At 41.3% G+C, this 21,998-nt stretch overlaps 2 protein-coding genes across 3 annotated transcripts in view; one reads left to right on the forward strand and one right to left on the reverse strand.

The window, feature by feature from the left end:
- Positions 1-1,081, reverse strand: part of PDCD10 (programmed cell death 10) — a 58,241-nt gene extending 57,160 nt beyond the window's left edge. For both annotated transcript variants that reach the window (XM_088452364.1, XM_088452365.1), the window contains exon 1: positions 932-1,081. The gene's annotated coding sequence lies outside the window, so the exon portion shown is untranslated. The remainder of the gene's footprint in view (positions 1-931) is intronic.
- A 230-nt stretch (positions 1,082-1,311) lies between these two features.
- The window catches only part of SERPINI1 (serpin family I member 1), a 59,505-nt gene continuing 38,818 nt past the window's right edge, over positions 1,312-21,998 (forward strand). The window contains exons 1-5 of the mRNA XM_088452368.1: positions 1,312-1,460; positions 16,400-16,662; positions 18,086-18,316; positions 20,494-20,688; positions 21,609-21,813. Coding sequence (XP_088308494.1) covers positions 16,413-16,662; positions 18,086-18,316; positions 20,494-20,688; positions 21,609-21,813 — 881 coding nt within the window. The 5' untranslated portion in view covers positions 1,312-1,460; positions 16,400-16,412. The remainder of the gene's footprint in view (positions 1,461-16,399; positions 16,663-18,085; positions 18,317-20,493; positions 20,689-21,608; positions 21,814-21,998) is intronic.

The following is a 21,998-nucleotide window of genomic DNA, read 5'->3' on the forward strand; positions in this document are numbered from 1 at the left end:
GAAGTCAAGGAGTGTCAATTCAGACCTGTACAAATCTTAATAAAACATTCACAATTTGAAAACGGGTTTCACTAGTAGTGTTGAGCAATATCAAACTTTTTCTGGGCATCACTGTACCAAAATTTTACAAAGAAACATTAGATCAAGTAGGAGGGAGCAAAGCAGCAGTCCAATCTCTGTACATCTTGCTAGACAAGTTGGTGAGAAGATCTCAATGTCAGGTCACCGACTGACCTGCAGGACAGGATTGCTGTTACAGCGGGGGTCACTGACTGACCTGCAGGACAGGATTGCTGTTACAGCGGGGGTCACTGACTGACCTGCAGGACAGGATTGCTGTTAGTGCAGAACTCACTGTTTACTAACATGGGTGCAAAGATGATAAATCACACAGCCCCTAAGTCACCGCCCAGAGGCCCACACATTGCTAATGGGCTCTCCGCGGCCACTATCCCTGATAAACCACCAATGATGTAGGGCACAGGTGTGCAAGTTGCAGATCATTATCCCAGCAATATGTTGGGCTCTATAATGACCAGACGTGCAATAAAAGGTGATCATTTTGAGATTATAAAAGTTATGGCTGAGGGAAGGTCTCTCACCTCATGCTGTTAGGTACCAGCACCCCAGTGTATTGGTGAAACGTTATATTCGTCGTAGAGGATAATCACAGTAGGGGCCATTAGTTTCACAAGGCAGGAAGGCAGAGCGGGGCTATGAGCTGGGGCTGGCTGCAGGCACCTGGATACTGCGGCTGCAGCAGGGAGCCTGGCTGGTGGCAGAGGAAATCCTGCCAGTCAGGGGCCGGGACATGGGGAGAGGCTTTACCCCCTGCCAGTGATACATTCAGGCCAGGCCGGGATTCCCATCACCCAAGGCAAAGCGCACCAACCCCCGATCCCCGGCCCGCAATGCTCAGAGAGGCGGCTACCTGTGATCCGGCGAGGAGAGCCCCCCGGCTTCGTGATCCTACCACCGACCTGGGTTCCCTGCTGCCGGAAGTCCGCTCTAGAAAGTGTCCACCGTCCTGGAGAAGAAATAAGGCGTTGCCCGGAATCAGTCCGACGAGTTTACCTTTCGACTGGGCGTGATCACCACAAACAGAGCCTATAGTCCCGGGCCTGCCGGGAGTTGTAGTTTTCCTGAGGAGCCAGAGCGATGCTCTTAGCAGACGCAAGACTACATTTCCCGACGTGCTTTGCAGGACTGTGGCATCGCATAACAAACACGCCGCTTGTCAAATAGCGGGCGGAAGTGTGAGAGACGGACAGGCGGTATCGGCCAATCCGCGGGGTGGAGGTGGGCGGGCGGTGTGTGATTGGCTGCTGGCTGAAAGCTTGCGGGTTCTAGCTGGAGAGCTGCGGGGAAGCAGCAGCATAATATTATTACAGGTTGAGAAGCTAGAGTCAGCTGTAGGAGGTGCAGCAGCAGGAGGAGGAACGGAGCGGCTCAGCAGCGAGGTGTGTGATCAGGGGTACAAGCATCGGGGTTATGTACAGTGTTATTTGCTACGTGCGCCTCACCATCCCTCGCTCGCGCATTCCCGTTGTCGTCTCCATGGTAATCACACCCGCGGGAGATACAGCGCCGGTAGTGGGGGGGGGACCCATGAGACCCATGTAGTAAATAAGGGAGACTTGTGTCTGCTGAATTCAAGTAATATCCCTTGCAATTTGCGTTAACTTACTGAGACCAGATCAGAAAGTTGGTGGGTGGTACGTATGGATTACAGGTGACAGGTGGGATCATAACGTGTGTGTTGTATGGGGATAATATGTATATTGGCTTGTTTGTTGTGTGGGCATCGTGTGGACAGCGGCATGTCTGTTGTGTGGGCATGGTATGGACAGTGGCATGTCTGTTGTGTGGGCATGGTGTGGACAGCGGCATGTCTGTTGTGTGGGCATGGTGTGGACAGCGGCATGTCTGTTGTGTGGGCATGGTATGGACAGTGGCATGTCTGTTGTGTGGGCATGGTATGGACAGTGGCATGTATGTTGTGTGGATATGGTATGAACAGTGGCATGTCTGTTGTGGGCATGGCATGGACAGTGGTGGTATGTCTGTTGTGTGGGCATGGCATGGACAGTGGCATGGCTGCATTGTGTGGGCATTGCATGGACAGTGGCATGGCTGCATCGCGTGGGCATGGTATGGACAGTGGCATGGCTGTGGGTGTGGACAGTAGTATGCCTGCTTTGTGTGGACATGGACAGTGACATGTCTGTTGCGTGGGCAGTAGCATGTCTGTGTTGCATGGGTATAGTATTCACACTGGCATGTCTGCGTGGGCATAGTATGGACACTGGCATGTCTACTCTGTACTGAACTTAGTAGGCAAATTGGCATGTTTACGTTGTATTATGTATGATAACGTGTGTATGGGAATAATATGTCTATTGTCTGCGCTGTACAGGGATAATAGGTATATTGGCGTGTCTGCGCTGTACGGGGATAGTAGACATATTGGTATGTCTGCGCTGTGTGAGTATAGTAGGGTTATTGGCGTGTCTGCGCTGTACGGGGATAATAGGTATATTGGCGTGTCTGCACTGTACAGGGATAATAGGTATATTGGCCTGTCTGCGCTGTACGGGGATAGTAGACATATTGGCATGTCTGTGCTGTGAGTATAGTAGGGTTATTGACGTGCCTGCACTGTATGGGAATAATAGGTATATTGGTGCGTCTGCGCTGTAAGGGGATAGTAGACATATTGGCATGTCTGCGCTGTGTGAGTATAGTAGGGTTATTGGCAAGTCTGCGCTATACGGGCTTAGTAGGCATTTTGATGTGGCTGCACTGTACTGGGATAGTAGACTTATTGTTGTGGCTGGCTGGACTGTATGGGGATAGTAGGCATATTGGCATGTCTGAACTCTATGCGGATAGTTGGCTTTCTTTGGGTGTCTGAGCTGTATGGGTATAGTAGGCATATTGCCATGTCTGAACTCTATGCGGACAGTTGGCCTTGTTTGGGTGTCTGAACTCTATGCGGATAGTTGGCCTTGTTTGGGTGTCTGAACTCTATGCGGATAGTTGGCCTTGTTTGGGTGTCTGAGCTCTATGCGGATAGTTGGCCTTGTTTGGGTGTCTGAGCTCTATGCGGATAGTTGGCCTTGTTTGGGTGTCTGAGCTCTATGCGGATAGTTGGCCTTGTTTGGGTGTCTGAACTCTATGCGGATAGTTGGCCTTGTTTGGGTGTCTGAGCTCTATGCGGATAGTTGGCCTTGTTTGGGTGTCTGAGCTCTATGCGGATAGTTGGCCTTGTTTGGGTGTCTGAGCTCTATGCGGATAGTTGGCCTTGTTTGGGTGTCTGAACTCTATGCGGATAGTTGGCCTTGTTTGGGTGTCTGAACTCTATGCGGATAGTTGGCCTTGTTTGGGTGTCTGAACTCTATGCGGATAGTTGGCCTTGTTTGGGTGTCTGAGCTCTATGCGGATAGTTGGCCTTGTTTGGGTGTCTGAGCTCTATGCGGATAGTTGGCCTTGTTTGGGTGTCTGAGCTCTATGCGGATAGTTGGCCTTGTTTGGGTGTCTGAGCTCTATGCGGATAGTTGGCCTTTTTTGGGGTCTGTGCTGTATGGGCATAGTAGGCATGTTTGCGTGTCTGCACTCTATGGGGGATACTAGGCATATTATTTTGTCTGTGTTTTTAGGTGTATAATATGTTGAGGAGGACCATGTCACAAGAAAGATGTTTCATATTCTGTAGATGTTTACTGACCTGATCTTAGGTGCTGCTATTGTGAGAGCTGTGCAATTACTAATATATGTCTCTAAATATGGTTCTCTCCTAAATGAGTATTTGGTTTTTCTTGAAAAACAAGTAAGTATACAACCTACATAGCCCTAAAATGAAATATTTGTGTCGCATTTCTGTCGTTACTTGAATGTAGATATTGAAACTGTTTTCAAGCTGAGAAGTACATTTCTTCTTATTTTGTTTTTATTTTATCATCCACTTGTGTAGGTGAATACAGTTCTTTTCATAACTATTATAGAATATGGTAAAGTGTGTTTGCTTTGGCTTACATAAATTGTAGGATAATTAAAACTGTTTAGAATCAGAACATAATTAATATGGTGGTCATTTGTCACATTTTATTTCAGAAGTGCAGTTATGGCTCTTATACTGACTGCCTTTAGTTGGTTGAGTTATTTTAGAAGTTAACTGGATGGGGGGGGGGGCTCAGGGGTATAGTTACTAAAGTGTTGGTTTATAGAAGTGGAGGTGTTGCCTATAGCAACCATTCAGATTCTGCCTATCATTTATCTGGCACCTTCTAGAAGATAATATAATCTGTTTGTTATGGGCAACCCATCCACTTCTATAAACCCACACTGTAGTAAATATACCCATCAGTGTCCCAAAACTTTGCACTACAGTATTTATTAAATTATAATTTATTATTTTTTTTATGTTTTTGTTACTAATTTATATCCTTTTTCTTCGGTGGTTGTTGTTTTCATCTACAAAATGTTCTGTTATACTCTGAAATGTAATACCATACTACTGTGGAGGGTTTCCCAAACTTGCTCCTCAAGGCAACTTAACAGTCCAGGTTTTAAGGATATACATGCTTGAGTTCAAATGGTAAAATAAAACTGACTGAGGTACTAATTAAATAACCTGTGCTTAAGCATGGATATTCTTGAAACCTGGACTATTAGGGTGTCTTAAGGACCGAGTTTGGAAAACACTATCATACTCCAAATGAATCTAATCAATTTATTTAGGTACTTTCTGTTTACCTATCCTAGAAGGGTATAATTGGTTTTATGAAATTGCATTTTTTCCAAAAAGAATAATGTTTTTACAGAATAAAGTGTAAATATTCCCTAAAAGTTTATTTAAAACAGTATGCTAGGTATTGTTGATAATTAGAGTTAACTGTTTTGCTTCAATGCAAATCATGTAAAGTGGACTTGCAGTCATGCTTACCATACACCAGACATTTAAATTGCCTTGTCATTTTTTCATAGCTTAAGGCCTTGGAAGCACAACTAATATGACAAAATAAAATCTGGCTTCTGACCAAGAATCAATGTTGCTGTAAAGGAGGAATTTTACATTTCCTGAGCTTTTTGTTTCCTTCTTGGAGTTTCATTCTGTCATCTCTAATTGAATTCTGCTCAGATGTGGCTGAATAATGCAGTATTTCTAATACAATTCTGCATGTGCTGTGGGCATTCAGACAAATGACAACCGGTTTCAATCCAATTGTCACCATAACTGTAATATCTTTTCACCTGCATTTCTAATTTTTATTTGCACAGACATAGAGAGATCTCAAATTACAAAGTTCTACTTCTATCTATCGTATGTTTATGTATGGTTCTTAAATTTTGTTGAGTATCTTCATCCATCTCTGTACACCTGCTTGTGGGCAGTTGAATCTATAGGCGTGAGAAACCCTGCTCCATGCCACTGTTCATATATATCAAGTAAACCAGTTGACAACAGAAAGACTCTTCATAATTATGACCTTGTTTGTATTTAAAATAATTGGTTTTTGAAGAATATTATTTGTTGCTTTTTTTAAGTCCGAATCTCTATTTATAATTTGAAACCACAGATGATATGTTTTTAATCTACTTTGTGGAAATCTGGACTAATTTTGGATTAGTTACTTAAAATCATTGTTACATTGGGAGAATTAAAATCACTAATGTAACTAGTGACTTCATCATTATTAAAAAAGAAATTGGAACAGTTATATGGTCAATGGTCTCCCCCAGAACATTTTTGCCAGCTGAGTGGTAGGTAGCCGGGTCGGAGCAGTGTAATATCTCACAATGACAAAAATGTTGATATAATATTTACAGACTCTTGTAGATAATGCTAGTTTAGTCGTGTGACTGCAGAGCCACGGACTGCTACCCTGAGTGTCTTAAGAACGCTCCGTGCCGTTCCATTTTTGTCAACTATTTGGCTGGTAAAAAGATAATCTTTAGATTGTGACCAGTTTTAGTGGTTCTCATTGTAATCATAGTGAAATATTAAAACAACCAAACTACTGAAATGCTAATTAGCTGTGCACCGATGCTAACACCCAAACACTGCATTGCCACCATATGCTTTGATTGCAAGGGGAATGTCTTATTGAAATTACCTGCAGTAAGATTACTGGCGCCGGAATACCGACAGCAGTCTGAATCCCGGCTCCAGAATACCTACCACTGACATCCCGACGTTGAGTGTTAGGGTTAGGCTTAGGCTGCGGGAGGGGAGGGCTAGACTTGGACTACGGTAAAGGTGGGTTAGGGTATGGGTTAGTATACTTACTAAATTCTGTGAATGCCACACACTTGCCATTTAGGGGCATATTTATTTGGCCGCAAGTGTTTTAATTTTTTTTTTCTCCAAGGTGCGAGACATTTTGGCCAGAGGCAAGGTTTTTCCCTATTCAATAAGCCGAGAGAATTTTAGCAGCGAAATGTCTATAGGAATTTTTTTTCCCGCAGCTTCAGAGCAGGTGCAAAGTTGGGAAAAATCGTTATTTTAAAGTAAAAATGTCAGGACTTGGTTCAGAACCCCTGGGACCACACTCTCTTTGGGATAGTAATAGACATCTGTATGTTATCCAATGTTTATTTGAACTTTTTTTTTTTGGGATACAGACTGTTCTCCCCATTTTTTTTTCTATTTTGAACCTGGGTTTTTGCAGAAAAATGTACGTGCAATTTTTTGCAGCTGGATAGCGTGAGAATCGGGAGAGCGCATAGATGTGGTAATCAGAAATTGGTCGCGATATCCGTTTTAATTTTTTGCAGCAGACCATTTGCTGTGACACCCTGTCCTCAGGCACTCTCCACTTTTTAGGACTTTTTCCACAAATTGAATCTCCAAATCTTTTAACACCGGTAACAGCGCTGCACCAGGACTACCTCATTGCGTTTGGGACCATCTACATTCATTACCATTGCTAAACTTTAGCTCCAGTATTGGAATGAACTTTGGTTGGTGCTTAATTAACTCTTTATGTGCTTTGAGTGGGTGTGTTTTTCTCTGAGTATTTTTTTAGACATGAATGTCTGAAACTGAACATTCAATGTGCCTATATTAATTTGTATTTTTTATCATTGAACTATATTCATCTGTACTTTTTATCATTGAACCATTATTAGATTTACACATTGTTCTATGTTATTAAATAGTTTTTTATCTTCTATTTAGCACTGCTTTAGTTATATTTATTCATTTGCTGCAAATTGAATATGCCCCTTAATGTAGAGGTTCCCAGACTCTGTTATTACAGTCCAGGTTTTAAGGATAGCCATGCTTGAGTGCAGGTGACTTAATTAGTACCTCAGTCAATTTGATTTAACCATCTGGACTCAAGCATGGCTTACCTTTTAAACCTGGACTGTAATGATGGAGTTTGGGAACCTATGCCTTAAAGTATTGTTTCTAATTGAATGAAAAATTAGTGAACCTAGCAGTATATTCAGTTAATTATGAAAGCTAAGCTTTAAGCCAGGATTAGCCTAACTTTTGGGTTCTGCTTAAAATAATGGGCTCTATTCAATTCAACGCGAATAGGGAGTTCCCGGCGCTGTTAATCCCGACTAAGGATTTCTTGTTGCATCACTCCTGGGGTGCGAGCAGAAATCCTACAAAACTCCTGGTGCAATGCTGTTTACTGCCCTTAGCGCCGTGGAAACAGCATTGCGCCGGGCAGTTTAGTCGGAGAATGCCTATTCTCGTCACTAAACTCCATATTTAAGGCATAAGAACCAGCCTTCTCCGACAAAACAACGCGTTGAATTGAATAGCTCTGGGAGCTCCCTCCCGGCACTATTCAATTCGCATTGAATTGAGCCCCATGTTTGCAGTGTACCAAGTCATTTTATACTAATAATGTGAGCTGTAAGGCACTTGTAGTAAACAAAATTGAAACCATAGTATGTTTTTAGGATTACATATTTAAACTAAATAATGTAAGTGCTGAAATAGAATTAGTGTTGGTAAAACTATAGAACCAATATAAATACAGTAAGAACATACGCTTATTAAAACAGTAATCAAATTAACTGAATTTCTCTGAATTTGTTATTTGAACTGTTTCATTGAGCAACTGTTTTTTCATTTGCTATCATTCAATCTTTACTTTCAGTAGGTGGAAGCTGGAACACATACTGTAGCACAGATGCAGAGCACCACAGAGAGGTCGAGTTGAACCTCCTTCTAGTGTTGTGAGTGTTGGGCTGTTAGAGCTCAATGCAGAAGTACATGGAAGCAGACAGCTCAGTTGTAGATCAAAAATTACTGCTGGCTGTACAATGGAACCGGTTTGCAACTGCAGTGGTAATGAGTTCATAGACCAATCGGGAGAGGGCGCAGGTGACTACTTATTGCTCCATGGTCGACTGGTGGATTGAGGATGATTTTTTCACCAACCAGGTTTGAATCTAAAATTATTTAAAAAGTACTTAATTCTCCGCATGGTGAAAATGGCACATAATCTGGTTATGCCACTAGACTCCATCAGCATGGAAAACACAGTGCCAGAGAGATATAGAAATAGTCATAGGGAGACCATTTAGCTTGTACTAGGTGACCAGTGCTTTATGCAATAATATGCATCGGCAATCAGGGGTTATGTTTATGGCAGAGTACTGCTTAAAGGTGAGCCGGATTCTAATACGTGCCACTTGGTGTTGACCTGCTATTTTGTGTTCATGGAACCATCTTGTTACATTATTCCTTTGGAAGTAATCATTAGAAGATGTGTAAACCATTGGTCATAAATGGATGCACATGGTCCGCAACAATACTAATGTGTGCCACAAAGACATTTCCCACACTTTTTAAATACTAATACCACCAGTCTGAACCTTTATTTTATTTATTACCAGTTATTTATATAGTGAACAGAGAATATTCGGCCACTCACATCCGTCCCTGTCCCAGTGGAGCTTACACTCTATATTCCCTACCACATGTGAACACATACACACTAGGGGTAATTTTTGTTAGGAGCCAATTAATCTACTAGTATATATTTTTGGGGTGTGGGAGGAAACCGGAGCACCCGGAGGAAACCCACACAAGCACAGGGAGAATATACAAACTCCACTCAGTTAGGGCCGTAGTGGGTATCGAACCAGTGACCTCAGTGCTGTGAGACAGTAATGCTAACCCGCAGAGATATTAATGCTATTAAATTTGAACAACTATCCTCCTCTCTGCAACAATCACTCTTACCTTTTCCTAATTTCACTTCTCCGTTGACATAAGGTCAAACCATCTGCATGTTGCAGCAGAAATTGAGATTTATCAGACCAAGTGATGTTTTTCCAATCTTCAACTGTTTCGTTTTGCTGAGCCTGTGACCACTGTATCCCCATTTCCTGTTTTTAGCTGTCAGGACTGGTACCTGGTGTGGTCTTATGCTGCTGTAGCCCATCCACTTCAAGATTCAAAATACTGTGCACAGTGATCGCGGTGAGTGACAAACTATGTGGGTCCCAGGGACCCTCCACTTTAAAAAAAAAAAATGGGGTCCTACCAGACCATTTCTGGGTCCCATCATAATTTATGCTTTAGATATGCCTCTCAGACCTCACCTAACCCCTTACAAATGATGCCACACAGCCATGCCCGGCCTTTACACATTATGCCGCACATTAATGCCCTTTATACATTATGCCACACAGCAGTGCCTGGTCTTTACACAGTATGCCACACAGCAGTGCCCGGTCTTTACACAGTTTGCCACACAGCCATGCCTGGTTTTTAAACATTATGCCACACATTAATGCCTGGTCTTTATACATTATGCCATGCAGTAATAGCCCTTACAAATGATGCCACACAGCCATGCCTGGCCTTTACACGTTATGCCGCACATTAATGCCCTCTACACATTATGCCGCACATTAATGCCCTTTAGCCCCCCCCCCCCTCCTGGTTTGACAGCGGGTTCTATTCTGTTCTAAACCCCGGGCTTTTGGTGGCGGTTTTGCAGTGGATTCTAAATGACAGCCCTGTTCTATTCTGTTCTAAAATGTGTTTTGATGGCGGTTTTGGCCTTAGTAAGTCTGCCGATAGCAAAACCGCTGCCAAACCCCCGGGGTTTAGAACAGAATAGAATCTGCTGTCACACCACCACCAAACCGCCGGGGTTTAGAACCCGCCGCTTAGTAAATTTTGCCCTAACTGTCTAATGTAGACATTTGTCCAAATTCCAAGTCAGCAGTTTCTAAAATATTCTGCCTGGCATCAACATCACTGTACGGTCAGAGTCGCTTAGATCACATTTCTTCACCTTTCTGGTATTTAATGTGAACAGCAACTCTACCTCTTGATCATTATTATTTTTTACATTTTGTTTATAAGGCTCCACAAGTGGTCCCCAGCTCAGTACATATGGCAACAGTAGGACAGTACAGAGTACACAGAACATTACATTACAATACAGTAACCTTACTCCAAAATTGCTAACTTCAGCGCACACTGAGTCCTCAAGCTGCATATGGCATCGTAGTGGATAATTTATTCACGCCCTTGCAACAGCATTCAAATGCACTGGCACACCTGTGTTTCCCCAACCACCCCACTCACCTCCCCCAAACGGTACTTCCTGTCAATCACTGTGCGATGCGTCTGTGTAGCCTTTACCTTACACACGTCCGTAATGTTTAGCAATACTGCAAAAATATCGGTACAGTAGAGTACCATGGCAGCCTCACTCACACTTGCACAAGCTCTGACCTTACTCAGAATTTGCTAACTTCATTACACGCATGTGTCCTCAGGCTGTGTAGGGCATCACAGTGGATAATTTATGCACAGCCATGCAATGGTGTTTAAACGCACTGGCACACCTGCGTTTCCCCATACCCCCCCCCGGCACCACCCTCATACGGCACTTCCCTCTTCGATGGGTCTGCGAGGCCACTGCGAACGCAGTCCCGATCGCAGTGGCTGGTTCGCGCACTGCGATGCATGCATAGTACGTAACAATCAGCCGATTGCGTGCGTATTAGCAACTGCGATCCAAGCTGAATCAGGCCCCTAGTCCATTATATAGTTTTAGAGATATATATAATATCAATTAATTTATTTGTGGTCACAATTCTCGGCTTATTTACCCCAACCTGTCAGATGATTCACTTAGGTGTATCAAATCTACTATTTGTGAGGGAGGTGATAGGAATCAAAGCGGAAAGCTTAGATATAGTAGTATAGTATTTGCCATTTTTAAACTGCAGAGTGATCGTATTGGACTGCCCAGATTGGGGAGAATGGTGTCTTACAGCGGATTGATGCAATAACACAAGGTGATTGAGTCACTTGTTAGAATGTGTCATTGAACAAGAATATTGATTTTTAGGTACGTGCCGTAGTGAAACACATTCTTCTTTTTGCTTTGTATTTTTTGGAAGATTGTAAAGGTTCACTCAAGAACATATATGCCTACAACCTTTTCTGTGCTGATTTCATTTCTTCCTCGCTATCCCTAACAATCAAAATGTCACTATTACTTGAGTCAGTTGAGTCTGACTGATTACCAGAAATGCAATGACCAATTTCAAAAATCAATTACAATTTGACGATCAATTGCATGAATTTCACTGAGCTTCTGTTGCTACGCTCTTCTAAATTGGTAGTGCTTACTGTGTGCTGAAATAGCCTGAGTGATGTCAACAAGCACTACCTCACATACTGCCCCAGGTGTACTCCATATATTTATTGGCAAAAACTTAAGACTGATTACCGTATATACTCGAGTATAAGTCGACCCGAATATAAGCCGAGGTACCTAATCTTACCACAAAAAACTGGGAAAACTTATTGACTCGAGTATAAGCCTAGGGTGGGAAATGCAGCAGCTGGTAGTGCCCCTAGTAGTAATTCCCCCTGGTAGTGCCCCCAGTAGTAATTCCCCCTGGTAGTGCCCCCAGTAGTAATTCCCCCTGGTAGTGCCCCCAGTAGTAATTCCCCCTGGTAGTGCCCCCAGTAGTAATTCCCCCTGGTAGTGCCCCCAGTAGTAATTCCCCCAGGTAGTGCCCCCAGTTGTAATTCCCCCTGGTAGTAATTCCCCCTGGTAGTGCCCCCAGTAGTAATTCCCCCTGGTAGTGCCCCCAGAAGTAATCCTCCCCCCCCCCCCCCCCCCGGTAGTGCCCCCAGAAGTAATCCTCCCCCCCCCCCCCCCCTGGTAGTGCTCCCAGAAGTAATCCTCCCCCCCCCCCCCCCCCCTGGTAGTGCCCCCAGAAGTAATCCCCCCCTGGTAGTGTCCCCAGTAGTCCTAATAGCAAAAAAAACAAAAAACACTTACCTGAAACCCCGCTCCAGGTCCCGCCGCTGCTATCAGCTCCTCCGGCTGCTTTGCATTATGGGAGAGACGTCGTCATGACGTCTCTCCCATTATCCACTGCGGGAGCCGGGAAGATGGCTCCCGCAGTGGGAGCAGCAGCAGCCAATGAGAGTCTGACAGACTCTCATCGGCTGCTGATTACAACAAACACACAGCTACCGGCTCCGGCGGCTGTGTGTTTGGCAGTGTGTAGTGCTGACCGAACTACGTCCGGTCAGCGCTACACACGCGGTGCAGCTGTGTCACAGAGACAGTCTGCACCGCGGCCTGCATGGTACGTTACTCAGCTGCGTACCATGTGGGCATGACTCGAGTATAAGCCGAGGGGGTGCTTTTTCAGCACAAAAAATGTGCTGAAAAACTCGGCTTATATCGAGTATATACGGTATATGCAATTTCTCAAGGAGCGTTGCTTTGATTGGCACTGACCTTGTCTGTCTCTGACAGCCTTTTAAAAAGCCTTTAAAATTAAGGATTAACTAAAACTGGCCAGATTTTCAATCTGGATACCCAATAATGGAGAGGCTTCATGGCTGGCCTTACCATATTATCCCTTTTAAACCGGGATACTCCTGAATTACACAGGTTCTGTGGCTGGCTGACTTCAAGTCTGCATTTCATCTGCTTTTAATCAGCCACAGAACTTCATGGCTCAAAATAAAGACTAATGTTGCTAATGCTTTAGAGCTCTTATAATTGGATGCTTCTGGTAGACGATCTGCTGACATGATGTTTTGTATCTATCCCAACGGGATTCTGATTTGTTGTTCCTGTACAGCCATGTAAACCTTAATTGAGTTGTGGATATGATGATGCTACCCATGTCGTTTTCCTATTACCATCTTTGACCTTCATTTACTTCTGTCATGTCCTCTTTGAAACTTGTTAGCGCTTGGTATAGTTTATAAGCTCTCTGTTCCACCTCACTCCTCTGGCAAGTAATCTGTACTTTTGTGACTAAACTGAGGATATTAAGTAGTAATCTACTGCTTAGGACATGGCTATTATTTTTCATGCACTTCAGAAGCTTGTGAGCTATTGACACTATGCCATAATGACCAAGAGCAATGACACCACCACCCTATAGCCATTGTTGTGCTGCAGAATGATTACATTTATCAATGTTGGATATCAGGATCATCTGATTCATGGTAGGATTCTTCCACTGACTACATTAAGTATTTGGGTTGATGCTCCGGGGCTCACAGTCCAGCAGAATACTCTCCCGCCCGTCATATATCACTGTCCTGCTGCCAATCAAATGCTCCGAGTGTGCTGTGGTGGCTGACTTGTCTCATCATTCAGGAGTGGAGGAGGAGATTCGGGAGAGTGCACTCGCACCTGTCAGCTCTATGAGCTCCAGTGGTACCTGAGTCAGGATGTGAGAAGCCTTTTGGGAAAGTCTAATGGGCATGTGATGAAGCTTTGCTAGACATGTTATATATTTTGGTTTTGTGCCCTGGCAAGTACTTAGCAAAGCCAAATAAACCTTCCCATAGAGCTTTCTATTGTATTTTAATAAAACCTGTGTGTAGGAGGCTTTTGGCTGATCACTACTGTGCTAAATTACAAGAATGCTTGCTGTCCCGGCCACTCCTGTTCAGATACTGTGAGGTGTAAAAATAAAACCTTTGCTTTCCTCATACTTGTACATTTTTATAATGCCCACAGAATTACATGAGCATTTCAATGTTGCTGTATATACAACTGTCTGTTTTATTATATAGTAGCACTATAATCAAGTTAAGTATCATATGCTGGTATGAAATATGAATGTGCTATAAATAGCAATCCTCTATAGCAAATGATAATTTGGTTTTGTAAGATAAATGTCAACTCTTGCGCGAACAAAGAAAAAAAGTGTTTAATCTCCGAATAATTATTTGCAGAATTTTCAAGCCAAATATAAGCAAACCCATTCATATGGCAAGATTGAGGTCTTAGCAGGATATCTTAAGTTTGCTTCACCCTCTGTTTTGGACCATAAGAAGGAGTAAAAGGAAAATATTGTGTAATAATATTATCAAAGCTGCAGAGATTGTTACTGTTTGCCGATTGATTAGTTCTTAATAGTGGAATCCACCTGTGTATTGTTCTTTTAGTAGAAATTATTCTCTGATAACAAATTTCTTGATTTTATTTATTTTTTTACAAGGAGAAATATTGTCTACACTGTGTGATAATATTGAATATTTAGGGGGGAATTCAATTATCCCCAGTAATTTACCATGGGCTAATTGATCCCCTGGGGCTATTCAGGCTGCACTTAACAGGGATTTTTTGGGGGACTGAGACCTGAAAAAGATATAAGCCATAATTAGCCCCTTATCTAGTTCAAACAGTGGGTTAACACACAGGTCTGGGAACTTTTCCGGATTCTGTGTCTGAATGCCAGATAAATATGCTGATAATTTGTCGGTTGAGAAAAAAGGGCTGTAATTGAAAAGAAATCCACGGTACATAGGCTAACGGGTGAAAAGAGCCTGTTTAACACACAGGTCTGTAAACTTGCCATGGATCCTATGTGTTAATGCCTGTTAACATATTACTTTAACAGGTGTTAAAAAGGGATAGCCCCGGACGTTAAAGCCTGAGGCTACCACCCTTTTTCACACCCTTTAAATTCACTGTTCTAATTTAGAAAGAGTTTCTTTGTGACCTCAATGTGGAACCCCAAATCACACAGACTAAAAGAGTACAGCATAGTGCTCACTGCGTTATTAAACAAAAAAGGTGAGTGTATCCAAAAGTTATTTAACAGATGCAATTTTATAAGTCCCAAAATAACTTGAAAAATGTAAAAAGGGATTTTTGGAGATCAGAAGTTTAAAATTGAAAATAACCTTTATACTGAAAACTAGTGCTGTAATGTCTTACAGGTACACTTACAGTAGTTTCATTAGTGTCTTCAGATTGTTTGTATTTCAGTTTTTAAAGAGATTACATAGGCTCCACAATGCTGGAACACATAATAGAAAGCATGGTAATAAAGTTGTCTATATCATGCATATCCGTCGCAAAAGAATGAAAAGCGTGAAAAGGAAATGATCAGGACTGGCTGTCACAGCCGCACTCTTCTTCTCAAAAGCATAACTCATTTGTGTTCTGTAAAGTGTTTCATAGGCAAAATGGCAAATCTGTCTCTCTAGAGTGTGTATATCGCTTGCCTGCCCTGAGGCAAATCCCACCGCCTTCAGGGGACAGTCATAGTGCGTATCCAATCTAAAACGGACTCCAACCACCCCATCACCAACCTGACATTATTTAGTGTGATATAGATTTGCACAATATTGTGTTTAAATTTGATGGTGGCAAGAAGATGGCAGGAGCTGCAGGGCAGATGAGTGCTTTCTGCACTCAAACCAGACAGTATAGAGAAAACACCTACATATAGAATAAGTGTTATTTTTTTGAAAATAGACCATTTGTCTGTCTTTATCTTTTCTCTTCATGTTTATTCAAATGAACTTTTAATCTCCATTATAGTTAATATTTAAGGGTTGTTCCTAGGACCTTGTAACAATAATGTACAAGATAAATATCATGAATCGTTTAGCCCTAGGATTGTAGAACTTGCTGGGGGCACACCTAAATGACGGAGTGGTCAAGAGACCGATCCGTCATCCAAGCATTCAACTTGTAAACTATACACTTACCAATTGGCAGCTCGATGTGTCTGGCCTGACATTACAACTGGACTGTCATTTAAATTTGCCTGCCCAGTTGTGAAGTCAGTATCTGCGTCCCTGCAGCAAGTGTACGGGCAGTCGGCGGGTAGCCGTACACACAGCCAGATGTGCCGGTATACCAGCAAGATATATCGGCAGCGGATGTGCCACAGGACTAACCTTATATCTCTGTGAACTACGTCGTTCACAGACATATCAGGTGTACATATCGGCCGAGGCACTCGCGTTATATCGTTCGTCCATCGAACAAACTATGTATAAACAAGTGTGTAAGCTTAATAGAAACTTGATGCCAAAAATGTCTCTCTGACAGCTTGCTCAAATAAAGGAACTGCGCTGTTGCATACATGTAATTCTATTCTCTTTCCTTTTTTGTCTTTTTAGATTACTTTCCACTATGCTTCTTGTCAGCTTCCTCTTGATAATAGCCGTGCAGGCGTCAGTGCTGGCCTCCAACGTTTATGAAGATACCATCACTGAGTTCTCAGTCAAGGTTTACCATGAACTGAGAGCTACAAAGGAAGATGAGAACATTTTCTTCTCTCCTCTGAGCATTGCTATTGCGGTAGGGATGGTGGAACTAGGTGCTCGTGGATCAAGTCTTAAAGAGATTCGCCATGCGCTGGGATATGACAAACTGAAGAACGGTACACTTACATTGGCACATAGATAAGATTGTGAATTATTTATCACTACTCATCATTCTTCTCACACATGTGCCTCATAATAGCACACCTGCTTGTGGACTGAATCTATTTAAACTATGTCCTGTAATTTTGTGCCTTTGTACCACAGGAGTCTTTCCTATAATCTGCTTGTAGCCACTTTGAATCGTCACATCTCCCTGCTCATAATCTGACCTCCTATGTTGCTTATAACACTGTCGATAACATCCTCTTTAACACCCTTGTCTACTGCAGTCTCCTCCTAGCCTGACTTTCCCCACTACAATCTGCCCTGAAAGAAGTGCGGGGTTTCTTCCTCTCCCACTGCTCTTTGTACACTACAGTATACTGCAACTCCCTTCCCTGGCCTCCTATTTCCTTCAGAGTTCTATTCAAGTAGCTCACCCTCCCTAGTTCTTTCCCCATCATACAACTGTGATCTAGTTTTGAGATACACCCCAGCCCGACCTCTCCACTGTCTCAGGATCGCACTACTTCTCGCTTCTCATAACCACCTGTCATCCCATCTACAAGACTTCTCCTGTGCTGCTCCTCCCCTGTACCTTACACAATCATACTCTCCCTAAACCTCTAATCTTTCAAGCTCTCTCTCTCAAAACCCACGACTTCATTATTACCCATCTCCATGACTTTTGCTTGTCTACTCCCTCGTTTTCCTCCATGCACCAGGATTACCATTTTCCCCCTTTGTCTAGAATAGGGTGGGCAGTAGGATGCCTGCCATAGTTTTGCTATATGACCATGTCTAGTTCAAAAACAGCTGGAACCTGCTTATTGCCCACCCCTGATTGTAACCCAGTGTGTAGAAGAAAATTGCTATTGAAAACTGCTCCTCACATCTGGCTCATCCACTCATTACTTTTTATATATGGAAATGTCCCGTTCCCGAGTATGCCATTATGCAGTATATATATATATATATATATATATATATATATATATATATATATATATATATATATATAGGTTTCTCTCCTCCGATGACTGTTGGTGCTATGCAGTACAACGGCTCTTTGTATAACAAGTGTGCTAGAGCTTTCACAATGCGGGCAGGTATCTAGATATGCATAGGATATGCTTGCCAATGAATGACATGCTGTCGCTGATGCTTGGCTGGGGGAATACTATAGAATTTCATTCTAGTTTTGCATTGTTAGGACAGGTGTAAGTATGCCTTATGTAGACATTGCTCAGGGCATGACAGGATCACTGCAATTATCTCTCTTGGCAAGACAGACTTGTTTAGTATATGCTTATTTGTTTTCTTTATAAACCATCCAATATGCTTTATCTATACAGACGTACCATTGAGGTTTAATTTACCAATGTTGCTGTATGCTTTTTTTCTAATAAGGTTTCACTTTTCTTTCTCTTCTCTCCCAAGGTGAAGAATTTTCTTTGTTAAAAGATCTTTCCAGCATGATGACAGCCCAGGAAAGACATTATGTGCTCAGCATTGCAAACTCCCTATATTTACAGAATGGATTTCATATCAGTGACAAGTTCATCCAGTTAATGAAAAAATACTTCAAGGCAGAAGTAGAAAATGTAGACTTCAGTCAAGGTTCAACTGTAGCAAATCACATCAATTCGTGGGTGGAAAATCACACTAATAGTATGTTATCAGACTCTGTTATGTATTTGGGTCTTTTTTTCATTAAGAGAAGATTTACAGCATCCTTTATTTCTAGTTGTCAATGTAATCATTTTGTTAGGTATTATGCGGGGTTTCTTGTGAGTTTTTTTTCTTTTTCTTAAGTTGTATTTTTGTCAAAGATAAGCATGTTTCTTTTCATATGCCTGTGTCTTTTTGGCCTATTCTAAATGTCACATAATACTTAGTCCTGTTAAGAAACGTGTTTGACATAGCAATCAACAGCGACAAAAATACATTGTATAAAAAGATAGTGGCATAACTATTGCCATGGCAACTCTGCAAAAAGATGTTACTATTTGGCCACTTTATTCCTTCGCACCCCCAAAGATATCTATAAATGCCTTATTTTATAATAAATATATATCTAGATCTCTCCCACTTTTGTTAGCTAAGAAACTTTTGTCTTTCTTTTCTTTTAGAACTTTTAAACCTACCAGAAATTCCAAACTTTATTTGGTAACCTTCCCTATTTAGCTTCATTTGCAGTCCTTTTGGAGAAAAGTGCTATATGATTAAAATAATAATTATTATAATCTTTTTGAGACCCTTTCATTCGTTCCATTACTGCATCCATGTAGTTGGGTACTTTTCTGTTATGGATTAATGACATTATCTCAAGAAGATGCAAGACCACAAGCACGCTGTTTTATAAATATATCTAGGGATTGAAGCTGGCGTACAGGATTACCATCCTCTCAGCCAAATTGGTCATATAGATAAGGAGCTGGTAAGGAAGTGGTTAACCTTTTCATCTGACAACCTGTCGGAAATGTATTTTAAATCGATCCCTCGGCGGAAGAGGTTTTTGACAGGTTGTGAGATGGAGGTGCGGGTCGGTGAATAATTTGTACAAGCTAGGAAATCTGCTGAGTTATGATAAACTCTGCCTGGGAACACTGCGGTACATGCGATAAAAGTTAAAATATGATTCTTCTGGGGAACAAAAATCCCCCAAAAAACGAACGAATCATAGTTTAATGCTCATCATTGTTCATAGTAAAATGATTTGTTAGCTCTACTAATGGGATAAAGAGAAATTAGTTTTTTATTTAAGGGTATTATTCTTAGTCGTATCTGTATATGTTTGTGCTTCTCTATGGATAACTAAACCCTCACGAATGTTGTGTTCGCAAATCCTGTGGGAGGGGGGGTTTATGTATTATGAAGTTCATTTTTTTTTTTGTATACTACAATTTTCACAATTCCCTTAAATAAAATCACTACCGTGCTATGCATCTAATTTTAACATCTCCTAAATCCATATTTTTTTTTTTTTTAGCTGTTAGTCATAATGCCATTTATTATGAATGAAGTGGATGGTCCGTATGCTTATAGGCTTAGCAAATATAGATAATGGTGATAATATCCATTGATGTGTAGTTCTAAAGAAAATATGCACGATCATCTATTTGAAACTTCTTTTTCCAGTATTATGTATAGTGAATAAGAGGTGAATCCGTTTTGGATATATTTTTCTATTCTAGTTTTACATTAATTTTCTGGGACTATTGCTCTTTTTCCATTAGACAGCATTTGCTGTTGCTATTTAGAATCTCTTGTATCTTCCGTTAAGTGGTTCTAAACATAATGTCCAGTAGTTAGTAATAAAGGTACATGACTGTGTAACTATTACTCTGTATGACCTATGTTTTCTTCCCAGTGTCTGCTTTTCCTGAACTTGTTAAGGTGAATTTGTAAGCTTGATTGACAGAGGAAAAGCTAGAGTGACTGTCAATAAAGCTCTTTGTTCTCTCACCCCTGTCACACTGATTGGCTGCTATATGTAGAATAACTATAGAAACAATCAGTTCATGCATGTTTTTTTTTTGTGCCAGTGTATACTAGACGGTGATTTAAAATAATCACCCAATTTTTTTTTTTTTTATTTTTTTTTTTTTTAGTATTTTGTTTTTAAATGGTCCATTATTTCAACAGTAATCCATATATAATGTTGGACTAAGCAAGAATTCAAAAGCTATTATGGTATAGTATGCTCTCATAGGGTTTGAAACGTGTAGGTTTAAGCCAAAAAAGTAGCGTTATTTTATTATATGAAATCTATTAAGTTGCTTGTTTTTTTGTTTCTTCTGTCCCTAACATGACTATGCAGTTAACTGTTACATTTTATCCAACAGATCGTATTCACAATCTTTTGTCATCTGAAGACTTCACAGAACTAACAAAGTTAGTTCTGGTCAATGCCATCTATTTTAAGGGTAACTGGAAATCACAGTTCAGGCCTGAGAACACCAGAACCTTTTCTTTTACTAAAGACGATGAGAGTGAAGTACAGATCCCAATGATGTACCAAAAAGGAGAGTTTTTCTATGGTAAGTGAAATAGTACTTGTTTAAATCGAGGTTTTTCAAACAGAATAATTGTACTCCCAATATGCGCTTACACAGTTTCAAAGGGTACGACGATATATTAAATGTAACTTAAAAGAACATGCAATATACAGTATTATACTGGTGGTGAGCATTTGGTGACCAATGTTATTAGTAATGACCAAGGGCTTGGTGTAAGTGGGCATGGAGGGAGGCGGTGGGGGGGTTAGGATCAGATTTGTAAAGATTACAGAGTTGTGATGTTAATAGTGTGGTGGAGAGAAGAGCTCAAAAATCTGGGTTTTCATTTAAACTGTATAATTTCCCCTTTGAATCCTTATTCACACTAACTATATACAGTATTCTTTAGTGGAAGACCACATTCAGTTGAACTAGTTTCCTTGCTCCAATCATTTCTCACATTTCTCTCCTATTTTTACATGTATGTGCTTTTCTGTATCATGCATGGATTTTATATGTCACAGTGGTGGCATCTGTGATGTGCACATACATGTTCTGATGGGAACTGGGTGGGTCTGGGGTGTTCACAACTAGGATTGTCATTTTACATCCATGTTAGATAAGGTATATATGAAGTCAAGGAAGAGGGTTCATTAATAGGATTGGTTGTTGGTTTTTGAGTGTCCATATAGTCTTTAATCTGTTGTCATAGTACTTTGGTTTTTACAATGTTCTTTAACTTGATGGAAACTTGGTCCCTCTTTTTTTATTGTAGGTTTATGTGGTTTTGTATTCCTCCTTGCTTTTGTTTCTTTAAACTTCCAAGTAATGGCAACCACAGGTTTTAATTAAGTGGCAGAGCACCATCTAAACTTTTTTGCATTGGACAGTATCTTCCCCGCTCTTTTTACAAATGTCAAGTCCCTATTATTATTATCTGATATTTAACATTTAATTTCTAGGGGAGTTCACTGATGGATCTAATGAGGCTGGCGGAGTATATCAAGTCTTAGAAATGCCATATGAAGGAGATGAACTCAGCCTTATGCTCCTGCTATCCAGACAAGAGGTTCCTCTGGCTACTCTTGAGCCTTTAGTGAAGGCTTCACTCATTGATGAGTGGGCTAATTCTGTGAAAAAGCAAAAGGTGGAAGTTTACCTGCCAAGGTAGGATAAATATTTATACTTCATTGTGTGACCAGCTATCAGATAAGTCACCATACAGGGACTTAAAGGCTGCATAACTTCAAACAAGTAACTTATTACAGCAATATTTAAATACACGCTGATAGCATTTATGCTTGTTAGATAACTATATATTGATCACAGGGGCTCTGCACTCACCTTAATAA

Source organism: Taudactylus pleione, unplaced genomic scaffold (genome assembly GCF_031769625.1).
Source record: "Taudactylus pleione unplaced genomic scaffold, aTauple2 ptg000037l, whole genome shotgun sequence".
NCBI classification, from domain to species: Eukaryota; Metazoa; Chordata; class Amphibia; order Anura; family Myobatrachidae; genus Taudactylus; species Taudactylus pleione.